Source organism: Taudactylus pleione, unplaced genomic scaffold (assembly GCF_031769625.1).
Source record: "Taudactylus pleione unplaced genomic scaffold, aTauple2 ptg000093l, whole genome shotgun sequence".
NCBI lineage: Eukaryota > Metazoa > Chordata > Amphibia > Anura > Myobatrachidae > Taudactylus > Taudactylus pleione.
Genome location: NW_028284495.1, coordinates 14,336,186 through 14,361,973, shown reverse-complemented (window position 1 = coordinate 14,361,973; position 25,788 = coordinate 14,336,186). Strand labels below are relative to the sequence as shown.

Sequence of the window (25,788 nt, the reverse complement as noted above, 5' to 3'; positions counted from 1 at the left end):
GCACAAGCTTAACACCATCTCAAAACTATCTAAAATGTATTATTTCCAAGTGGTTTTCTATGGTCTATATGCAGAATGTATACAGTGCACAAGCCAACATGTATTGGTTAGTAACATCGAACCGTCAAATTGCAACATTTTCAAAATTACTTATGACAATTTTATCTCTAATATTTATAGGCACATAAAGCGGGGGCAATTCAATTATTGCTCTGTCAGGGCGCAATAGCCGCCGGCGTTTCTGCACGCACTCAGGAGTGCGCGAGCAGAAATGTGTGTCTGAAACACCATGGTTAGGGCGCGCTAACCGCAGATAGCGCACCCTAACCAGAAATTAAGACTGCTTTAGCCGTTTTAGACAGCTAGACCTCGTCTTTTAGTCGGTGAAGAGGGCGATAATTAATGAGCGCCCAGAACAATTGAATATCAAACTGGGCGCACATTAATTGTCACGCCCCAAAAACATTTGAATCGCCCCCAAGGACTCATAGAGCAGTGATTACATCAAGTGTATTTAGACTCAACTAACAACTGCAGCTTATGACTGGAGAGGGGTAACAGGGGAAGGAAGGTGTAAACAAACATAGGCTGGGTACAGTAAGGACATTGTTCGGGTACCTGTCACTAGGCTAGACCTGAAAATGGAAGCATATTTGTTTTGGGTGTAGGAGGGTTGGGGCAATAAGGTGCTCCGATGCTGGGGAAGATCAGGAGCGATAGCCGCTCTTTATTGGATACTTGCTTTGTATTCAGTGTGTCTGCAATTTTATATGAAGTCATTGTCGTCTACATGCATTACATGTTGGACTTTTTTATTTGCACAAAGGCAGCAAAGGATTTTTAAAAGGAAAAACTGATGCTTTAATTTATTCAAATTTGAACATATTGCATGATAAATATTTTTTTTAATTAACTAATGACACTGTAAAGGCACGATTTTTTTCTTGTGTACATGACACTTCAATAAATTATTATACTGTGTACTCATAGGGTAATGCAATTTGAGCATTTATTACAAAGACCCTGTTAAGCCGCATCTTTACAGTACACTTATTGCTCCTGAAATAAACCTGGAGCATGTGTTGGTGTTGTAGAGCTACAGTGGTATACAATTAGCCCCGAACATTATTCGGGCACTAATTGACCCCCACGATCGGTGAAAAACGGGGATTTTTCGCCAATTATCGCCAATGTTTTTTTCACCCTATCCTATTATTTTGGTAGAAATAATAGGATAGTTCTCCCAAAAACACATAGGTCTGTGAGCTTATCGCGGCACCTATGTGTTTTCGCCTTTTTTCAGGTGAAAAAACCGCAGTAATCGTGGATTATTTTACAGGACACATGAAGTCCCGAAAAAAAACAAACCCTGATAAGTGCCGGCGTCAGGCTGACTTCGGGGCTAACTAGCCCCGGGCTAGGTAATTAGCCCCGGTAATTTTACTACGGCTATTTGGATACCCCTACTAGTCACATCGCGAGAAGCATCCACCAGACCACATGCACGTTAATGAACCTTTCCCCGCATGCTTTTTAGCAGACACAAACTCTAGAGCACTAGATAAATGCGCTAGTCCATGCTAAACTACTGTATATATATTATTTGCATATAAACGAAGGAATGCGTGGTCAAGTTTAACAAACACAAAATCAGTTTGTTCCATGAAGGATGAATTCAATCTTTGTGACCATCATGTGATGTACAGTAAAACGTAGAACATCTGAACCAGTACCACATGAATTAAGTCAAACTGTAAAAATAATCAAAACTAAAATAGAGATTTATTATCTTTTAGCAAGTTGTAATTGACCAGACTGACAAACAAGAAAAAATAATGAGTCCTTTATTTCAAGCAGGAGAAACATCAATTATTATTAGACTGTATTCCAATATGACTTCCTCAATGCAATGAGAGGCAAGTAAATAGTTGCACTTAGGCTGCTCTTAGGTGGAAAACTGTAAAACTGTGTATCATGGCAACTCCAAGCAATGTAAGAAAAGGCTTCACACACAAGTCAGCGATACATGTAAAAAAATTGTCACCTATAATCAATTAATTCAAACCGAGAAGAAGTGGTCGGACTTTAGGTGTTGTCAGGTCACTTGGGTTTTGTTGACCCAGGTCAGGAACCCTGGAGCTGGCTTCTATATTAGGAGAGTAATGAAGCTAGGTGGCTTGATTAAACTCCTCCTCATGCAGGTTGGCACTAGTAGTGTGTATGTCACCAGTTACAATTGGCATTGGAATGACAATTGTAACTGGTGACAGGCTGATGAAACTCCTTGTGACCTGGAACACTGAGACAACTGCAACAGTCTTCTAGTGGAGAACTGATTGAAACATGAAGCAGATAGCAGACTGGATCAGACTAATAAATGTAGCAGGCACTGGAACAATAGGAGGCAGATTGGTGAGGCTTAGCAAGTATAGTACGCAGCTGAGACAGGTGAGAGATATAGTTTGATCTTGCGCACAGCCTGGAATAGTCTGTACGATCTGACTGAGGTTTTGACAGCAAGAGCTGAACATAGCATACCACTTTGCCCTGGTGATAGTCTTGCTGGAAATGGTTCACAAACATTCAGTATACTGAATATGCCATACAGCCAGGAATAAATATTGGAGTCAGCAGTATATAGAGTACAGTATGGAATTTGCTTTGTTGTAAGCTGTATATAGCGCACCGTATATAGAATTGATGTTGTAACTTGCTGTATGTAGCCCACAGCCTGTAATGACTGTTGGAACTTACGGTGTAGAGCGCACAGCCTAGAACGGATGCTGGAACTTGCTGTGTATAAGCGTACACCAGGGGATGGATGCCAAAACTTGCTGTGTACAGCATACAGCCTAGACGGATGCTGGACCTTGCTGTGTACAGCGTATACCATGGAATGGATTCTGGAACTTGCCGTGTACAGCATACAGTCTGGAATGGCTGTTGGAACGCTGTGTAAAGCATACAGCTGGTGATGGATGCTTCCTTATTTCAAAGGCCTGAATAGATTATTTTTATGGGAAGCTGCTGTAAATTATTTCATAAAAGTATTTGATGGCGTGTAAAATGGTTCCAGACCGTAGAAAGACTTTGGAAAATAAAATCTCAGGCATTAAAAGTGATCGAACTTACAACTCTCAATGTTAAAAAATAATTTAACTAGAATGAATCTTCCTTGCTCTTAGCACAGACAGTGCTGCACTGAGGAGCCATGCCTGTTTTTCTTAACCAGGATACACACTTTCTATGTTAAACAGCTATGGGATTTATGGTTAAAATGTATGTAGGACATTGGAGTGTTGGACATAAAACTAATTATTAGAATCATGGTGTCCAGCTCAAACAGTATGGCAATCCACAGGTACTAGCCACATTGAAAGAGATGATCATGGCAGGGCAAGGAAAGCCTGAAATTGTAGAACAGTTGTGTTTGTGATGTGATGTCAGTAGTCTTTATCAATTTCAAAAAGACACAAATATTTGGCTTTTACACACGTTTTTAAATAAATGTTTTTTTTCTGTGCAGCACTGACCTTGTGAATGTGTTTGGCAATACACTGTTGGTTAAATCTGCTTTCTGGTGTTAAAATTGTGCTTCCTGCTGCTGAAAGAAGAGAGGAGTAAGCGGTGGGGCCAGGGTGAGGTGATGGCTCCAAAGTTTTTAAAAGGTTGCAGAAGCCAGTATGGTATTGAAGGCCGGCCAGGCCTGCAAGGGACCTATGTAGACACTCAATAGCCCAGATATCAAGTGTATTGGCTCAGACTCAGAGATCAAAGGCCTAACAGTTAGTAAAATGGCAGTGTGTTGGGGTATAGGACAGCATCTCCAATCTAGTTTGTCGCCATCTTATTAATGATATTCTAGGTCTGTGGGGCCAAAGCCTTCTTCTAGGTCATTAATTGGGTTAGATTGCATACCGCTGCATCTTTCTAGCAGGTGGACAGGAATCTGTAATTCAGGGCATTTGGTTATGTTGAGCAAGCTTCTCACTTTAGAATGACAGGTAGGCAGTGTCATGTTTTGTCTCTGTAACGATGGGCATACAGTATACAATTGTCTGTCCGATATCGGAGGATCGGCCAGATAATTGTATAAGCGACCAATCTGAAAATATTGATCGTCCAGCACACTCGTTCAATGCGACATTTTCTAAGTGAAGTTGGCCACAATGGGCAGTGTATGCACTGCCGTGGCCGTCCAACGGACATTTCCCTGTTCCTTCACAGGGAAGCAATGGGGAAGTCTCCTCATCTGGCCACAATATCAGGCTGTCAGATAAAATCCATGTCGGCCTGACAGGCAGAGGTGTCACAAGGGGGGTAAGTACCGCACCTGGGCGTCACCCATCCAGGAGGTGACACCATATGCCGGCTCCTCCGCAGTGACAGAGAACCGGGTGTTGCACTGTGACATTATCATCCAGCACACGGATCCGGTCACTGGGGAGAAGTCTTCGGGGGCAGCCTTGCATCTCCGAGAATGGTGGGCACACCACTGGAGTGATGTAACGGGTGCCCCTTTTTCAGGCATGCACGGGGTGGGGGGGAAGCTATTTAACACGTCAGGTGTCACTGACTCCGGTGCCGCCACTGTTGACCTGCATTTTATCTGTACGTGTACGCCCAGAATTGGTGGTGCCCATAAAGTAAAAGAAAGCCACTAAAAATAATTTCAAAGGGTATCTTCACACAAATCTATCACTATTAAATAATGCGTTATTAAAGTAGATTATACAAATGTTTTACAAACTTCAGCTGGCTCCATTGGTGCTTGTGCAATCTCGCAATCCCACCACAGGACAGGACGCCAAGATGTATAAAAAAAAGGAGCGGGCTGAAAAGCTGCAGCAGAGGACTGTTGTGGAAGCTAAGAAAACTACACTTAACCACCCACAACCCAAACGTTACATCCAAGGAAAAACACACTTTTAAATATATTTATATTCCACCACACCAGTTTTTATTTAATTCAAATATTCTTGGAAAGGCTTTTTGGTACGGCAATCTCTAATACTTACATTTAATATTAACTGGCTGAAATAAAATACATTTTGGAAAGGAAATCTAGATATAAAATCATTTTGACGTGGGTAGCTCCTCCGGGTACGAAATATCTTGCAGAATGAGTGGGAAAAATATAGTAAGCCTTTTATATACAAGCAATACCATCCTATATAATAACAGGATACAGCCAAGTAATAAAACACCTATTAAGGAGCATTAACTAATCAAACCAGTCTTAACAAGTTTTTAACAACCCACTCAGATCAGCCCACAGATCTGCTCACAGCTGTTCCAGCTATTAAACTGAAAGATTCATGTCTCGAATATTTAAATCAATAGAACGTACAGCACATTTGCAAACTGGTACACTGCAGCTGACATATACAAAATATAGACACGTTTCAATGGGAGAATGTGAACATTCTGTTTCGCGCTCCTTTCTCTATTTCTAGTGAGAAAATGATCATTAATTTTGTCAGTTGCATTTACAGTCACCTCCTGACAACCCCTGATATTTAGAGACAGACAATCCTCCAATACTTCCACCATTATCATATTGCTGGAGAGAACTGACAGCCGGGAGAGTAGAGAGCTGTCACTGCTAGAAGTTAAATCCGTGCAAGAGATTCAAACACCCAATCAGTATGTATATTGGCAAAGAGTTTCCTGACAATAATTGCTACTGGCAGGAGATGCGTTTACGATTATATTAATGCATGGACAGCTAGGACAGAATAACCCCTCCATCACAGTCTCACGATTGTCATTACTGCAAGACCTCCTGTTATATGCTAGCAATAGGAGGGGGGGGGTTACAGGTGTACAGAAGGTTTGAATGTCTATTTAGTCAACTGAAACACGCTGACCAATATTTTGGTAGCCAGAAATATTTTTTCACCTTGCTAGAAGCAAAATTGTAAAGGCTTTAAAAGTTTTTGCTCATTTGTGATTGGATAGTCAAAAGAATGTTGTATATGATCCTCAATTAGCTTTCACTGACTTTTGTACATTACACTGAGTAAGATTTAAAATAAGTAATTTGACTCCCAGTTGATGGGACCTAGTCAGTATGAATAAAAAGGAAGTATATTATAATGCATATTAAAGACATAAAAGAGGCTTACTTATCGATAGCAGATGTTTGTTTATTTTGTGAATCAAGAACGCAGGGGTCAAGTATACATTCCCCCGGCCACTTAGACCAAAATTTGAAGAACTTGGGGTCAGGAAAGGCACAAGGACTGATTTAGTGTTGGGACAAAATAAATAAATGGAGCAAATTGCACCTTGACAAACCCAAGTTGCACTGCTGGTGGGGGACTTGGGAATGGTGTGTCCTCGTTTAATTCTATATTTCAGTGTAACAAAAAAAAAAAAAGCAGCCCAGTATTTGTATGCTACAGTACATGGAAAAGCAGTCAGTATTTTCCCTGCATACCAAAAAATATATACATTTGCACCCCTTGTATTGTTCCTTGTTCGCTCCTTTTGATTATTAGCCGTTAACTCTGAATCAGACCCAAAGTGACCAGACAAATGCAGAAAAGAAAGAAGGAAAAGGCCCCAATATATGTACGATGTACTGGGCCAATTCCCCGATCCCAGGGTAGGGTTGCATTGGTAAAATCCAACATGTTGGATTTCATTCATTTGCCTATCACGTTCACAATATGATTTTGATCAGCAATCAGGGATTTTTAACATGCAGCATTTCAGAGATTCCCCGACAAATCTGCGATCATCAATGGCTGCCGATCAGCATTTCTAACCAGTGGATTGGAGGTTCCGGTCGGATCAGGGATTTGGTTAAACGGGCTGCAGATGATAAAGGGAGGGAGGAAGAAATTTTACAATTGGGTAGAATAGTAATTTCCAATTCCAATCCTTAAGTACCCAGGTCATGTTTTCAGGAATTCTTTATGTGGAAATGTGGGATAATTACTGCCCTATTTTAACTCACCTGTGCATGATTTAAAAAAATCCAAAAAACATTAGCGATGGGGACTGAAAGCTATTGAGCTAGCGACAGAAAAAGGTATTACAAAACACCACAAAATATTAAAAAAATTGTTAAAAGACCAAAATGAAATAAAAAAATTTCCACATACATTAAACTGAAGACCAAGATACCTTGTTACCAATATGTGTTCAATACCAAGACAAACACACAACATCACAAGCAAATAAAATCCAATCTTATAGTTAGTTACCAAATATATATCATCATGCATGACGTTGATGGGAATTTGGAGTATTATCGGAGAAATGTTGTGCCCCTCATAACAGCGTTTAATGACATCGTAACTGCACATCATGTAACTTGATACATCATCACCTGGAATTGACTCGCCCCCATATGTATGCCCATGAGGACAATAAACAACTGCATGGTATGCTTTCAGCACAGTAGAAATCCACCACAGCTATATACTAAGAGATTTTGACTAATCTTGCTCTTCAGTCGTTTCTAAAATACATATTCCAACAGTGATGCCAATGGCAGCAGCTGGGAAGTGGCTGGTTGCATGAAGGTGCACTTATTGACTGCAACCATATCCTTAAGTAACATTACCAGTTCTGGAGCTGACCATACAAAGGATGATCTTATAATTTGTCCACAAAGGCTTAGCAGCCAGATCACTTCCAGCAGCACTGGGGTCAATGTGGTTAGAAGATAACCATACACAAAAAGGGCAATATTAATGTGATCTTCTGACTATATATAGCATCTAAACAGTTTCTAGTAATATCATAATTCATTTTCAATCCACACAAGCCGACTGCCTAATAGTTGCCACATAACACCACAGTGTGTGGCCAGAATAAATGAACGGTTCATTTCCATTCGCATTAATATATTGGACCAGACTAAAAATTGCTGCCCTACTGAGGGTAAGGGGTAAAGGGCTCTTGGAGATATAAAACAAACATTGACATTGTGAAGGTATACCTCCATAGTGCACTGGAATCTCAATCTTTGGGCCTATGACATAATGTCCCTCTTCCAAACTGTGAGCTGTGATTGTGGTCCACTGCCGGCATGAGTGAATCAAGAGATAGTCATTCTCCCGCAGTTCTTCAATGTTCTCCCCTAAAAATATAAAACACAGATTATTTAGAAACATGCAAAACTGCATCAGACCGAAGGTTTTCTAACTTTGAGAGGCAATTGACTGCAATGGCAGTCACACTGGCAGCACATGACCACGTACACAGGAAATAACATTTACTAGGCAACAACAAATATACTGGCTATAGATCGTACAATGGTCTTAAATTCTTGGTCATTAAAGATAAATCAATATTTAAAAAGGATAACGCAAGATTTACATATGTTCAAAATACAGCCCAGATTGGAGGAGAGGGGCTGCCTAACCTTAGGCCTCAGCTATATGTGCAACGTTTGTGGTATGCCATTATGCTGCTGTATAGCAGCGTGCCACATCAGGCAGGGAGAGAGCAGCGGCAGCAGTCACCCCGAACCCTTCCCAGCCCAGCACAGAGCGATGTGTGCTGGACTGGGGAGGGAGGCCAGCGGTGGTGGGCAGAAGAGAAGTGTCACCCCCCCCCCCCCCAATTCGCCCCCTGGTCTGCCCCTGGTGTCTTTACTGTAATTGGTTGGTGGAGTGTCATGAGGACAGGTTACATACAGAGTAAAGTGACATACCTAGCATGGAGGAATGAAAGCAAAATAGGAAGATTAAAAAGGACAAGCACAATTTATGTGTACAAAAACTTCATCACGCCCTCCTTGTACCTTTCACTATTACCCTGAGATCCCTCTTCTTTTGTACAGAATTCCTCCTCAACAAATCTGGCTTTAGTAACTATTAAAGGGAGATTTTCTTACACACTAAAGAGGACAAGAGCTGGTTAAGTCCATACTAACCAGATTGTATAATTTATCTAGTACATTCTATAGAAGGTCAGCTAGAATAGCATTGGTTGCTATGGCCGACATCTCCACTTGTCCTAACCCTTAGGGGCCCATTTATCATTGTATATTTGCGGCTTAATCCCCGAAAATAGTCGTATTGTGGTTAACCGCAAATATTAAGTTTCCCCCAGATGTATAAAGTAGAGACCGCAGCAGGTATCTCCTGCAGGCAGCCCCATCCCCCATAGATTTCTATGGGGGATGCAATGCTGCCAAATTTACCATCTTTCAGAATGTGATCCATGCTGTAAATGGACCTCCGCAGCTAAAGCCATCTGAAGCCTATGGGCTACACATTGCATAATTAGCCGGCAGAGGGTTCCCCTAGAATCCTCCCCGGCAATGGTGACCGTGCATGTGTAGTCAGCGGGTCTGCGCATGCGCAGTAGCCCTGGCAACACTCTGGGCACATCGCAGGGAAGGGCTCCTTTCGGAGCCCCTGTCTCTGCAGGTGCCGGATGATGCATTCCGGTGCTATGATCTCATTTAGCAATGCGATCATGGGTGGTAATGTCATTAATAAATGGGCCCCTTAGACACAAATGATGTCGCGCACAGACATGTGCTCAGCTTTATCTCCTGGGTCACCTTTTATGTAGGCACAATTGTTTATGTATTTTGCCAGAGAAGAAACTAAGAGATCAGCAATTATATAAATGGTAGAAAATACTCTTTAAAGAAAAAGATTATATTTGCTTTTCAAAACGCTACAGTTTTGGAGTACAGCATAAAAATAAAATGTAGTATTTGGTAACGTTTAAAGAACACCGGCATGCTCCACACTACAGTTGTGATCATACACAGTAATAAAAGAACACTGGGTATTAAACAAAGTTTAGGTCACATAACCATTTAGGACTGAACTACAGTTGTGACTGTGCTGCCAATCGCGTGCACCTCTAACACCACCAGTCACCAATTAGTGTTGTCAGACTGTGCAATACCAGGCAATCAGCATAGCAGGCAATGTGCCAGCAGTTCTCATGCTATATGCCCTGTGGCTGCAAGCGACAGAAAAATTATAAACAGGCACTAATCAAGGGGATGTAGTCGGCATCCCGGGGTGCGGGATTCCGACGGTCTAAATACCAGCGTTGAAATCCCGACAGGTCGGGATTCCGGCACCAGTATGCCACCCGTTAGCATCCTGAAGGTAAGTATCAGTGTGTTAGGGGGAGGTTAGGGTGTGTGCTTCTAGGGGGAGGGTTAGGCACCAGGAAGGGAGTGTCAGGATTAGGGTGCAGGGAGGGGTAGGTTAGGATTAGGCACAAGGGGGGGGGGGGGTAGGATAGGTTTAGGCACCGGGAAGGGAGGATTAGGAAAACACTTACCGTTCGTTCCGATAGGTGTCGGGATTCTGGCTGTCGGGATGCCTCTGTCGGTATTCTGACCAGCGGCATCCTGACAGCCGGTATTTCATACCCAACCCTTAATAAAGAGTATCCCAACCTGACTGCGGCACAAAAAAAATACTTTCAACAGAAGTGAAAGTTATTTATATTGTGTACAGTACATAATGTGATGAATAAAATAATGTTAAACAACAACAGAGTAAAATATTTAAAAGTACTTTGATGAAACATAGTGCCTGAGCTTCCAGAAAAGGATTAAGTATTAACAAACTATTGACATAATGCATCACTTATGAACCCAACTAGAGGACAAAAGGATATGCATATTAATTTATTAACTACAGTTAATAACTGTTCAATTTGCAAATACACAACAAAAAATGACAGGGGGCTTGGATTTTCCAACCAGGCAGCACATCTACCAAGCTCCTGCTATACATAGTTTCAGGTTATCCCTGCATACTTTCAAGAACCAAGAGTCTGAACGTGTTGTGCCAGAACAGAAATCATAAAAAAATCAGTGGAGGCCAAATAACCACTGCTAAGTACTTGACACCATTCTACTCAACTGACCCAACGTTCAATGGAGCAAAAAAAAATAATGTGAAATAGCGGCCACCCCAACAAAAAAAAAAAATTAAGCAAACCCACAGGACCACACCTCTTGGACGTTCTCTCTCCTGATCTTTCATCGCTACTAATATATTAAATCAGGATATTTGCTCTTTTTCTATAAAAAACAAACAAAAAAAACACAGGTACTTTGTAAAAAAAAAGAAGAAAAAAAAAAAAAAGACTGTACTCTTCTCAATTGCTGACGGTCCAGTAGCTGAAATGAAGAGTCTGGAGATACAAATTCCAGCCAAGAGTGTTAAAGTATATCAGCAATGACGATTCCGGTTTCTAGGAGAAAACGGTGCAGGTACTCAACAATCTTGAGTGCTATCCATTGCAATCCGCAAGGAAAAGAACAAATTATACATTATACATAAAACTGTACTTTTTCTGGATTTAAACAAGTATGTTTGGAATTGATGCAGAAAACGTTACTTTGCCTCTAAAGACACAAAGGAAGTCAGATATCCTATACTGTTAGTTAATGAGGATCTCTAATGCTTCATTATACTAGAAAGCCTCCAAGCAGAAGCAGTAACAAACTTTGCATTTTTTTTTACTATCTACATAAAAATTACTATGATGAACTTTATAAGGCAGATTTATTCTCAATAATAAAATTATTATATGGGCATAACCGACCCTTTCCACAGCCTTAGCCTCCCCTCCCGCAGTCTAACCGACCCTTTCCACAGCCTTACCCTCCCCTCCCGCAGCATAACCCTAACCCCACTCCCTAGTCCCTAACAGTCGGGTATTCTGATAACCGTCGGGGATTCAGGAGCTGTTATTTTGATGACCATCGGGATCCTGAGCACCGAGATGCTGACTACATCCCGTTGGTATATACGCTGACTTTCAGAATAGTATCCTTAACCTCTACATGATCCATAAAAAACCTAATTAATGAAACTTCAACTGATAAGAAAATCATTTGAAATAGAACCAGATTAGAAAGCCCATTTTCTGTGTGCGTCTTGATAAGGGGGGGTCTGGGGAAGGGCCTAGAAGTCATGAATTAACAAAGATTTATTGTACAGCTCTGTATACACAAGTATCCACTGTATACACAAGTATCCATACTATTCTTGCTTTATAGATGGGATCTCTCCTCTGTATTCAAAAGATAAAAATAAATGACCGATTGGGGTTACTTGGGCTGAACTCTAAATAGGGAAAGCTTCATTTCCTGACTTGAGAGCATAAAAGTTAATATTTGGAAAAACATCTACATTTGGGAACTAATTTTAATTGGTTTAAAAGGTCAGGGCGGAATTACCCTCTGCTGTATTCTGTACCAGAATCATATATAAAAGGGGTTCTGTGAGTTCTAAAAAGTGTATTATCTAAACAGGCTACAGGAGTGTATCATCTGAGCTTGTACTGTATGCTGTGAAGTTTCTAGCACCTTTGGCTATGGAATTATCGGTCATTGCAAGGACATTTTATTGCAGCAAATAAACATTTTTCTTGCAAGTAAGAAACACCTGCATCTGCTTCTATCCTTCAACTACTCGTTAAGCGCCAAAAGCTAAACTGTTCTCTGGCTGTCTTTTGGTTGAGCCCAGTGTCTCAAGCTCCCTGCCTGCTACCAAGTGCAGCACTGGTCCATACTAAGGTGCCGATTCTGCAAGGATTGTAATTGCAAAGCTGCACGCAGGCTACAGATATGATGTATGCACGCAGGCAGCTTTGCAATTCCAACCCTTGCAGATATGGTAATGCAGCGGGAGGCATCACGCCTCCTGTGCATTACTTATCCGAGCTGCGTTGACCAACGCAGCATCAGATAATCTACGTGACATCGGCCACCTGCGGTGAACTATGGGGTCCCGCAGCCGGCAGTTTAGATGAAGAGGCCAGGAAATCTCCATTAGCATATGGAGATCCTGGCTTCTTCCCTCCCCCGAAACAGCAGCGACACGCCTCCGTTTTGGGAAACGGAGGGCATCGCCGCCCCTCCCACAAATGGCAGCAGACTGTCAATCACTGACAGTCTGTAAGCGAGTTAGCATGACCCATCCTGCACACTCACAGAATGGGTCCTGCGCAGATTCCCAAACTTCGGGAATCTGCGTTCAGCAGGTCCTAAGTGGCTAGTGGGGAATAAGCAGACACCAACCAGGAGTTGCTGCAGCAACATGATCACAAATAACCAGTAGAAAGCATTTCCAGGTGCTGGTGGAAGGAGCCTTGGAAAAGGATTACAGGTTCTGGTGTAGAAGTGTCACGACCTCTTGCAGTATCACTGTTCTACCACTGATGCTGCTTTCCGCAGTGGTACAACTGATCGTGTTCTAGCTTGTCTGATCGGATTCTGTAAGTATGCAGTCTGGCTTGATTAGCTGATCCAGCACCTATGAGCTGCACCTGGGACTGCCTTAAGGTGCCCATCCACTAGACGATTAAGTTGAGCGATTGAACGATAACTATATCGTTTTCGTTCATAAATCGGTTGCAAAAATGTCTAAAACGACCAGCGATGCGCGCTCCCGCTGGTCGTTTAGACATCTGTCATCGGGCAAACATGCTGGACAACCTGACGATAATGTCAAGTTCAGCATGTTTGCAGATGATTGTCATTCAGTGTAGGAACATCACAGACTGACAAACAACTCCACGATTACAATGTTGTAATCGTGCAGTCTTTTGCCTGTCTTCTAGTGGATGGGAATTCCTGCTGTGCTCACTCCCATCTGAGCCAGTTCATAATTTCAGAACCACCATGTCTGTATCTGAGACTCCTGAAATGAGATTTCCTGTGCCACTTCCATACCTCTGCCTACCTTGCTTGATCTGCTCCTAGGACTGCTGGTCTCTCAGTGTTTCTGGTGTACGGCTCGCCCAGTGCTTTCCTGAACACCTGCTTGGCTTTGCCTTTCAGCAGTCAGCTCCCAGTGTTTACTGAATTCCTGTACAACCCTTCTCTACAGTATTCAGGTTCTATTTTCATTTATGTCCACCTGCATTTACCAGTGCATTCCTGGCAGTGGTATTATTTGCATGCATAGTTTACTCTGCTGTGGTTCCATAAGTCTCCAACTTACCTGCACTTACCAGTGCATTCCAGGACATTGTTACTACTTGTATTCCTGATTTACGGTGATTCTGTAGTACTAGCTTACTTGCACTGTATCCTGTGTGTGACAATTATGTTCTATAGCATTCTTTTAAATCCACACAAATGGGAATTCCTACTAAACCGTGACAAAAAGCTTTTTGGAAAGAATGTCTCTAGCTGCTCGTGTCGGAGCCTGGTGGTGTCAGTAAGTCATCAGCTCATGACACAGTATGAGGAGTCAGTAAAAGGCAAAGAAAGGAAATCCCTATACCCTAGAAGTTTTGACGTAACCTCTTAGCACATCTGATTCGCCTGGCAGAGTAAAGGCGGATATCCATTACCCGATTAAAGTGAGAGATTAAACAATAACGATATCGTTCATTAATTGTTCACAAAACGGCAATGAAAATGTAAAAACCGGCCAGCGATGCACGCTCCTGCTGGTGGTTTTTGACATCTATCATCGCCTGAACATGCTGGTCAATCTGCCGATAATGACAGATCGGGGATGAGGGAGGATGTCCACACTGAACGACTAATCGTTCAGTGTAGGCACAGCACAGACTGTGAAACGACTGCATGATTACAATGTCATAATAGTGCAGTCTTTTCACAGTCTGCTAAAGGATGTGCCCCATAATAAGATGATCATGTCACAGATATTCTCTGCAAACCTTATTCACCTGAAGGATTCTACACAGTGTAATGGTTTGGCTTATAACTTATTTGTGTATGTGTGTGTGTATAATATATATATATACACATATACATATACATATATATATATATATATATATATATATATATATGACTAATGCATCATTGTTTTAAACGTCTTTTTTTTTACTTCCTATACATTTTATTTGCTTTCATTTGCTATACGGGTGACATCCAAGTGATCAATATTAGGGTAGTTCCTGAATACAATAATATTTTTTTACTTCTAGATTTATTAAATTATGGTCTTTCTAAATGCTTTTAACATATTATGCAGCACTATAACTACCATGCATTGATTGTTCCAACTAATTATCGGTATTCAAATTAGTGTTAAAGATAGAAATTATTTCTATTATGTCCATAAAAGTTCTAGTATTTATTTATCCCTCTAAGTTTGGTCAAACATATGCATTACTGTATAACAAGATCATGCCAACGTGCAGTAGAGAGCTAATGTGTAATTGGAGCACATTTATATACTCCCTATGGGATGCAGGAACCCATACCCCTTATGAAGTTGCATAATAAAACGCGTAGAGTAGCTTCCTATACAGCAGTTCCTTGCATTATTTGGAGACTGGGACAGAAAGACTTCTCAGGCAGGCAGATTACTTATGGGTCTCAGCACATGGAGCTCAAGCCTGCAGTTGCCAGTGACTCCTGAAGACATTCCATTCACTTAGTCTGTTCTCATCAAAATTAGCTTTTATGAATTTTATAAATTTTACAAATGTATGACTTTACATTAAATTTATATTTGTTACATCACTATGAGACAGCCTCTGGTTAATTTCTAGGATGTTCCTGGAAATAGCGCCTGGTCCCCCTCTGAAGCTTGTGTGCCTAATAACACCACCAGAGAAGCACAGGTCACATGAACTAAATGTATGCAAATAAGTATTTTTGAGCATCAGATTATCCATGAATTGTACACCATTGTGGACTGCCTCTCCCAGTGATTCCCTCTCTGTAATATATATTGTGTGTGGGCTGGACACTACAACATCAACAATGCATACATTGTATATAAAGTGTTTTTATCCATGACTGATATCAATAAAAAGCCTATAATGAGTCATCATCTTTTTCATGATCCCATTTCCTTAGGATTCACCATCTCTCCAGAATAAAGGTGTCCGTACACGGTGCGATAATGCAGTAGATACCAACGGATTGGTGCGATTTGGCTGCTTTATCGTATCGTGTATGTGCATGATATCGGACAGAGCGTGCACCCGTGGGGTCGTACATTGCACCCCCAGATCTTACTGCAGGTTCAGTCGATCTGGGGATGTGATGTGCGATCCCATGCAGCGCTATTCTGGGGAGATGGAGCCGGCATGTCGGGCGGTCGGCCATCTGATCGCACAGTGTGTGGGGACCACCCGATATGTCGGACGTCGGATTGCCCGTAGCGTCACACGGTACATATCGCACCGTGTATGGCCAAGCTAGCCTATTTCAAAGACAAATCTTCAATTAAGTCTCTGATTTCCTATGCCTTTTAAGAATCAATACGCTGACATTGTCGGTGACCTTGAAGGCTTGAAAAAGAAGTTGGCTGCCCTCCTTAATTATCGGTCCATCAATAATGTAGTGAATTACTATGCAGCCAAAAATGGGTTAAAGCTGCATGTTCAATAAAGATGAGGCTGCAATAATCAACGATCCTCCATAAAACCTCTCTTTAGAAGTCTACGTCTATCTGGAGTTTTGAATGGATCTAAAATTAAAAACCACAAGAATTGCTCATGTTGCAGTTTTAAATAAATCACAATACCACCTCCATTAGCAGTCAGTCACGCACTGACCAACAGCTTCATTTGTGAGAACAGGCTGCACCAATACGTTATACTGTACTTGGCTACAACTGTAGAATAATCTGGTATAAAAGGAGTCTTTAAAATCCACAATGCTTTCCTATATACTTCAAAGGACAAGTTCAAACATTCGAAAATGATTGCATTGCTCAGCAAAGCTCTACATGGTATAAATTTAAATTCTTTATTTTATTATTCAAATTTGCTATTTAACAAATAGAAAAGAAGAAAATTGGTGAGGATGGTAGAGTTAGCTATTTGAATAACCGCTTAACAAATATAATTAGGAGAACTTTTCGTATTAACCCTCAAGGGTTTGTACTTGTACAACAATGTATAGAGACAAACTGCTTCAATGCATCTAAGGCTTCAGTACGCTGTACCATCTAAGTCAAGGGGTCTCCAACCTATAAGATTATGTGGGCCACATTAAAAAATTAAACGAAGCCCAAGGGCCACTAAGCTGTACTGCGGTATTTAGACCCTGCCCTTCCTCACACAATTCTGTCCCATTACTGCCCCCTCCAACAATTTTAATTAGGTCCCAGAACGGCACCACTCCTCCCACAATTATAATTATGCTCCATAACTGTCCCTCCTACTCCATGAATTATGTCAGATAGATGGCCCCATCCTAAATTATGTACCAAAACTGCCCCCATCTGCAGTGCCCCTTAGTGCCCCCTAGTAGTGGTCCCCACTATGCTGTGGCCCAGGTAGTGATCCCCATTATGCAGTGCCCCCAGTAGTAGTCCCCCCTATGCAGTTCCGCCAGTAGTGCTCCTTATATTGCGTCCCCAGTAGTGGTCCCCCCTATGCAGTGCCCCCCCAGTAGTAGTCCCCCCACCCCTATGCAGTTCCCCTTACATACATTGGACAAAGACACAAAAAAAAAAATCCAACACTTACCTGAATCCCCGCGCCAGCTGCTGCCCGCGCCTTCGTCCGGCGTCTCCTCCCGGCCTGCTCTGCACTATGGGAGAGACGTCATGACGTCTCTCCCATCACACACTGCGGGAGCCAGAAGGCGGAGCTCATGAGTGAGCTTCAGCCAGGCTCCTGCAGTGGGCGCAGCAGCCAGTGAGAGTCTGTCTGACTCTCATTGGCTGCCAAAACAAACATACTGCCGGCGGCAGCGGTGTGTTTGTTTCTGTATAGTGCGGATTGCACCCACTGCGGTAAGCACTACACTAACCATCAGCGGGCCACAGGGAACGGCTCCGCGGGCCACGGGTTGAAGACCCATGAACCATGGCCAGTAAAGCCTGGAACTATACGTGGCAACTAAGGCAAGATGTTAACTGGGGTAGATGATGATTTTTTTTGTTTTGTTATTTTTTAAATCTTGAGATGACAAACTTTCATAACAATGTTCTTTGGACTGCACACAGTGAAGGCCTTCGTTTTGCAGATATAACTAATACAGATGTGTTTTTATTTATACAGCTTTGCTGCAGTTGCGCAAAAAAATGCCCCTCTCAGTGCACCAGGTCCTGTGAGACTCTGCTAGTGCCAGGCGTCTTTTGCATTTAAGTCCCAGTGTGATGTGACTAGTACCCACCAGCAGACTGTGCTGTTTAATTTGATATGCGACTGAGTCTCTGATACTATATACAGGCAAGGGCGTATCTATAATGGGTGCAGGGTGTGCGGGGCACACGGGCCCCTGGGTTCAGGGGTGCCCCGCACCACACACCCTGCACCCATAGTATTACTTACCTCTCCGGAGTCCCACATCGGTGTGGGCGTCCGGCGCTGCAAAAACAACTGGAAAATGGCTGCCGCAGCCATTTTCCTGTCATTTGCGCATACGCAGTACAGGGAAAATGGCCACCACGGCCATTTTCCCGGTGACCTGCGCATACGAGTCTATAACTCCGGAACTGGCCGCGCACAGCTCAGTACGCTGCTGGCCACCGGAGACTGCACACGGGCTCCCTCCACTCTAAAAACGCCCCTGTATACAGGTACAAAGTGCTACAATGTAGCGGCTGCAGATTTTTTACATTCCAAGTTCCACTGTGGTTCGTATACAGACTCAGGTGCACACAGATACACATATGTTGCATTTCAAATTAATCAGCATAGTTTGTTGGTGCGTTCTAGTCGCATTGCGAATTAGAAACATTGTCTGCAAAAAATGATGCCCGATGCTAGCAGAGTAGCACGGGACCTGGCGGCTCACTCACGTCAGGCAAGGCGTATTGAGGCTAGATGTATGAGGACATATCTGTATACTTGAGAAAATAGCCTATGAATTAATTAGGAAACAATATCCAATTAATTTTATTTGGGCCTCATGAATATTAAGAGAGAAACAGCCTCTGTGACGTCACTGGTCTCTAGCAATGTTATAGGATACATACTGGCAAAGGCCACTAACTGGATGATTACACTGAAAAGCTTGCAAATGCTTTCACTTACTGTACATTGCTGTAATGCTGGAAATCGAATGCAGTTAACAACCATAGAGGACATTGGTGCCTTCACAGGATTAAAAATAATTTTAAATCAGGGAGTGCAGGACTTCTCTTTTCTTAACTTTGTACAAAAAGTGCAATGATGTACATTTCTAAATGAAATGTAAAGAAAGATATTCATATCTACCAACAAGAACACATTTATATGATTCACTTCAGATACTTCAGTGATCCACAGTATTTCATTAGGAAAAATTGTGTCCTTAGAAAAGTTTGTATATGCTTGAATAGTCAAAATGGGAGTACAGCTTTTTACTCTTCATACAGAGGTGTCCACATACACCCATCCTGAGCTACAAGTCAAGTCGCATTACAGAGAACGCTTTAATTGTGCGACTCGGTAGCGCCGAGCATCTTTTCGTGCAACTTTTTCCCTTAAAATACATCTCACAGCGACATGAATAGGATGCACTAGCAGTGTATGCTGATAAAAATATCTGGCATGCCTAGATACTGTGTGCGACTGTGGCTATATAACGCATGCAAAATGCTACGTTACAGTGTTAGCGGCTGTGACATTGTAACCTAGCATTTCACATGCAGACACAACCACACAGAAACTGAATAAAACAATGAATTTTGCAAAGGAAAAGAAAAATAATGTCCTGGCGTTACAGAGACTGAAGCTGAAAATAGAGTGGTTATTTAGGAAGTAAATAAAAAACCCTAAACATCTCAAAATCCATAAAGTGTTTACAGGAAAGAAAGATGAAGGCTTTGGATAAGCCCCCACACAGTCCTCAAAATAAAATATCACACACTAAACTACCATTCAATTCAATTTTGTCACAAGCAGAGGGCAGTTGTAGGATTGGTATGAGTAGGAAATTATCATCAGGCATTTAGCCAAAATAGTAATCACTACACATTAGGAAAGGTATAATTTTGGTTGTATAAGCCATATTCCAGGCAAACCATCTGCTGGTCAGAGGGAACTTAAAAAAAAAATAAGAGTTATGGTATAACATGCCTTGTTAACTCTCTTTCTTCGAGGTCCATGGGGTCCAAAGCCATTACGTTGGGTATGAATCCCGGTCACCAAACAGTTAATACAAACGAGCTCTCTGCTCCCAGGATGCACAGGGTTTCCTCCTCATATACCCCACCTCCTGCCTCAGGTAGCCAGTTCGTTACCAAGCTCAAGCAGGCAGAGACAAACAAAGGGTAAGAAAGAAAAGACCCATACTTACGAGTCCAGACTCTCAAGAGAAGAAACTACGGAAAACCACCCCCAGAACTACAGGTGCGTCTGGGTGGGTGTCCTGTGGACCCCATGGACCTCGAAGAAAAAGTTAACAAAGGTATGTTATACTATAACTCTTATTTTCTTCTTCGGGGTCCATGGGATCCACAGCCATTACGTTGGGGATATCCCAAAGCACTAACCCTATGGGCAGGGATGCTCCTGACTCTCGGAAGAGAGGAGAATCCTACGCCCGAAGGAGGCATCCTGAGAGGCAAAAGTGTCAAAGGCATAAAATTTGACAAAGGTATGGATGGAAGACCATGTGGCTGCTTTACATAATTGCTCAGCAGAAGTACCCCGGCGGGCCGCCCATGATGGACCTACCGCCCTAGTAGAATGTGCCGTCACTGAATCCGGCACACGCATACCAGCCTGTGTATAAGCTAATGAAATTGCCATTGCGAATCCACCTGGCCAGTGTCTGTTTATTGGCTGGCCAGCTACGCTTATGACAACCATAAAGCACAAAAAGTGAATCGGACTTCCTCCATTTGCTCGTGCGTTTAACATAAATTCTCAACGCACGGACCACATCCAGGGAAGACTCACCTTGTGAGAGACTTGTGCCCTGAAATGCTGGAACTACTATTTCTTCATTAATATGAAATTTAGACACCACTTTCGGAAGGTAACCCTCCCTAGTACGTAGTACTGCTCTATCTTGAAGAAATATCAAGAATGGCTCCCAGAAGGAAAGCGCAGCTAAATCCGACACTCTACGTGCAGATGCCATAGCAAGGAGGAATACCGTCTTTGCTGTTAGCCACTTGATGTCTATTGAATTTAAAGGCTCGAACGGAGGAACCTGTAAAACCTTCAGAACTAGAGTCAAGTCCCACGGAAAAACCGGGGAAACGAAGGGAGGCTGAATCCTCAACACCCCCTGAAAAAAGGTCTTTATATCCGGTCTCAGAGCAATTTATGTTGGAACCAGACTGAAAGAGCTGACACCTGTACCCTTAAAGAGGCCAGGCGTAGCCCTTCTTCCAGACCGCTTTGAAGAAAATCCAGCACTCTGGATATCAGGAATTTATGTGGATCATACCCATTCAGTTCAGACCACTGAAAGAAAGTATGCCAAACCCTATAATATATACGGGCTGAGGATGGTTTCCGTGCCTTCAGCATTGTCCGTATAACAGACTCGGAAAACCCCTTTTCCCTCAAGACGGAGGCCTCAAGACCCATGCCGTCAAAGATAGCCGATGAAGATCCGGGTACCAGCAGGGACCCTGTAGCAACAGATCCGGTCTCAATGGCAGAGGCCATGGAGTGCCTATGGAGAGAGACCGTAGATCTGTGAACCAGTGCCGTCTCGGCCACGCCAGAGCTATTAATATGACGGTGCTGCCCTCTTGTTTGATCTTTCTGACCACTCTGGGCAGAAGAGCAAACGGGGGAAACAGATATACCAGCTTGTAACGCCACTTTGCTGTCAGTGCGTCTACAAACTCGGCTCTTGGATCTCTTGTCCAGGATCCGTACCTGGGAACCTTGTTGTTCCTTCTTGATGCGATCAGATCTATTTCTGGTAGACCCCACCTGTCCACAGGGTTCCGAAAAACCTGTGGATGTAGGGCCCATTCCCCTAAATTTATCTCTTGCCGACTGAGAAAATCGGCCTCCCAATTCAGGATTCCTGGAATGAACACGGCAGATATCGTGGGCAGATGAGTCTCTGCCCCTACCAGGATTGTTGATACCTCTGCCAAAGTGACCCGACTCCTCGTGCCCTCTTGATGATTTAGGTAGGCGACCGCGGTGCGATTGCCCGACTGTATCTGCACCGACCTGCCCTTTAAGATTTCCTGAGCATGCACTAAAGCTTTGAATATAGCTCTTAGTTCCAGGATATTTATCGGTAGCCGGCTTTCCGTTACTGACCACTTTCCTTGGATAGTGTGTGACCCCGTCATCGCCCCCCAACCTTGAAGACTGGCGTCGGTTTTGATTAATGTCCAATCCGACACCCAAAAGGGGCGACCCTGCCTGAGATGCTTTGTCTGCAACCACCAGGTCAGGGACAACCGTACCTCTGAAGAGAGATGCAGCAGCTGGGACCTGATCGTGTGATGATCCTTGTTCCAGCGAGACAGAATGAATTGCTGCAGTGGTCTGGAGTGGAATTGAGCGTATTCCACCATCCTGAAGGTGGCCACCATCGACCCCAGGACCTGCATGGCTACTAGAACGGATATTTGCCTGTTGCGAAGCAACCTGCGTATTCGTGATTGTAGAGCAAGGATCTTCTCCTCCGGCAGATATATTCTCTGCACCACGGAGTCCAATCCAAATGACACATCTTTTGTACTGCACAGGGTGACAACTTTTGGCAGTTTATGATCCAGCCGTGACTGTACAGACATGATACTGTCAGCCTCAAATGATCCTGTAACTGCTGTGGGGACTGCCCCAGCAACAGGAGGTCGTCCAAGTAAGGCAAAATCCTGACGCCTTGGCGCCTGAGGCATGCCATCATCACTGCCATCACCTTAGTGAATACCCGAGGGGCTGTGGACAGGCCAAACGGCAGGGCCTGGAACTGAAAATGTTCCTCCCCTACCGCAAAACATATAAATTTTTGATGAGCCTGTGTGATTGGGATGTGAAGGTAGGCATCTTGTATGTCTAGGGACACCATATAATCCCCCTGTTCCATTGCCAACACAATCGATCGCAATGTTTCCATCCTGAACCCGGGGGCTCGAACAAATTTGTTGAGCTCTCTCAGATTTAGAATAGGCCGGTATGACCCATTCGGTTTCAGAACCAAGAACAGATTGGAGTAAAACCCCTCTCGGAACTGGTTCTCTGGCACCGGAATCACTACTTCTGATGTTAGTAAGGCAAGAATAGCCTTCTGAAGGGCCAAAGCTCTTTCTGAACTCACCTGCGGGTTTACGCAAAAGAACCTTTGAGGAGGAGTCCTCCAAAACGTCAGGGCGTACCCTCGGGAAACAACTCCCCGATCCCAGGCATCCTCCGTCGTGAGGTGCCAGGGCTCTGAGAACCAAAGCAGTCGGCCCCCCAAGGGGATGCCCGTCCCATCAGGCCACTGGTTTATCCTGAACGTTTGTTCTGCCAGGGCTTCCTGGGTCCTGCCTTTCTTGGTAGAAATCTCGCTGAGGGCTGACCTTTGGCCTTGCCCTGCGGCCGAAACCCCCGAAAGGACGCCCTCCTCAATTTAAACCACGTTGCTGATGGTAAACCTGCCGTCTTTGAGGCTGCCATGGAGGATACAATTTTGTCCAGTTCTGGACCAAAGAGCACACCTCCTGTGAATGGAAGGAATTCTAGGGCCTTTTTGGACCCGACATTTGCCCTCCAATCCTTCAACTAGAGGATCCTACGTGCCACCACGGACTCAGCTGAAACTTAAGAGGAAAGGATCCCTGCATCCAAAGCGGCATCACCCAAATAAGAGGCCCCTTCTCTAATAAAGGAAATCATATCCAGTTGCTCCTTAGAGGCATCTGGTAAAGACTCCGTTAGAGTTTTGGCCCGCTCCTCAATAGCTCTTGCTACCCAGGCAGTGGCCATAGCTGGGCGGGTGGCCATTTCTGCCAGCGAAAAAATTGATTTGAGACAAGACTCCAGTCTCCTATCCGTGGTTTCCTTCAGCGAAACTGCTGGGATTAGCAAAGTGGTACGTTTAATCAGCTGTGCCACATGCGCATCAACTGATGGTGGATTCTCCCACTTGGCAGAGTCCTCTGCTGGAAAAGGATATAGAAGCGCCATTCTTTTAGAAGAATGGCTTATCTTATCCGGACGGACCCAGGCTTCCTCCATAAGTTCTGATAAATGTTCAGACTTTGGGAATTCTGCCTTAACCACTTTTTGGTGCTTGAACAGGGGGGCTTTCCTAAGCAGAAGATCCCCTTCCTCGATATTTAACACCGATTTTACAGCCCTTATCAGAAATGGGACATCGGCTACTGGGAAATGATCATCACCCTCCTCGGAGCTAGACTCCTGCGAAAAGTCCTGTGCCTGTTCCTCCTCGGAGGAGACACTCGAGTACTCACCCATGTAAGGCGGTACATGGCGCCTAGATTTAGGCTGCTTTGGCTTGACAGCCTGAGGCTGAAAAACCTCAGAGGATGATGTCATAACCTTACCAGCACCAGGGTCCATCCAAGGCGGCCACATCATGGGCATAGGATGCATCTGCTGAGACAAACCTCAAACCGGTGGTACCGGGGCAGCCAGCCCTTCTGTCACCTGAGCCATAACCTGAGAAAATGATGCCCAAGGAGGCTCAGGGCCTGAAACAGGCAAACTTAATTGGTGTGGTGGCTGTCTGAAACAGTTCCCACAAAGCCTATTTTGTAGAAAGTCCTGTGGGGACAAACCTGCCTTGCAGGCTACACAGGATATCAGCAACGGGGCTCCCGCCACCTGACCCTCAGACTCCTTAGACATAACACTATGCCACTGGTTCTGAGTGTATATGTGCTGCTTTCTACTCTCAACCCACACACCTGTAGCAAGGGAAGGGGAGAGACAGTGACAGTATACAGGAATTACAGTTCTTTTACAGAAGAAACAGTATCCATAAACACATGTCATGCATAAATACTCTGCGAGCCATATGCATATAAGCTCTCACTACCATAATCAGCCTCAGCTTAGGTAGGATAGAGCCCTATAAAAACCTAGACCAGCAGTAGGCAAGGTATACAGGGAGACTGCCCAGCGTCCCTCTTGTAGGAGCAGCGTTCAGAGAGCAACTGACATACACTCTGGCTGCCCTATATGGAGGCTGGGAGGAATAATCCACAATCAACTGTGCCAGAGGACTGAAGTAGCGTGTGGATTGGGGGAGGGGCCGCCGGGGAAGCGTACCTCCCCTATGCATTTTGACCTGCCCGGTAAACTGACCTGGCCGCCGCCACAAGCCCCGGCTGGTCAGGAACATCAAATCCCGGCGGCCTAGGCTAGGAGAACAAGCTGTATGCCTCCTGACTGCAGCGCATCTCTGGCCAGTCTCACCGCCGGAGGCCGGACCGCCACGTGGTCCCGGTGTCGGCGACCGCCACCACCACCTGCTTACCTGCCATCCCCTTGATCCGGTTGCGGTCCAGGGCCAGAAAGCCCCTGCCGAATCCCCTGCCAAGGACCTGCCGAGGCTAGCGGTGCGGTGCCGGAGGAGGTAGTTGCAGCGCGTGGCCGGTGCGCCTCCCATCAGGCGCGAGGCTGCTTCCAGGACAGCTCAGACCACCCGCTGAGATAGAGTAAAACTCTTTTTTTTTTTTTTTTTTATACTTGTCTGCAGGACTGCTCCAGCAGTCCCACTGTCTATGTGGTGAACACACCAAACAGGAAGAACTGGCTACCTGAGGCAGGAGGTGGGGTATATGAGGAGGAAACCCGGTGCATCCTGGGAGCAGAGAGCTCGTTTGTATTAACTGTTTGGTGACCGGGATTCATACCCCAACGTAATGGCTGTGGACCCCATGGACCCCGAAGAAGAAAATAAGATTTTTACTCACCCTAAAATCTCTTCCTTGGAGTCCATCTGGGGGATGCCTGACATCTGGGTTATGCATA

The 25,788-nt window shown here is 44.0% G+C and overlaps 1 protein-coding gene across 1 annotated transcript in view; it reads right to left on the bottom strand.

Annotated features, from left to right (window-relative positions):
- Positions 1-25,788, bottom strand: part of GAREM1 (GRB2 associated regulator of MAPK1 subtype 1) — a 191,120-nt gene that overhangs the window by 114,806 nt on the left and 50,526 nt on the right. The window contains exon 2 of the mRNA XM_088469574.1: positions 7,955-8,095. Coding sequence (XP_088325700.1) covers positions 7,955-8,095 — 141 coding nt within the window. The remainder of the gene's footprint in view (positions 1-7,954; positions 8,096-25,788) is intronic.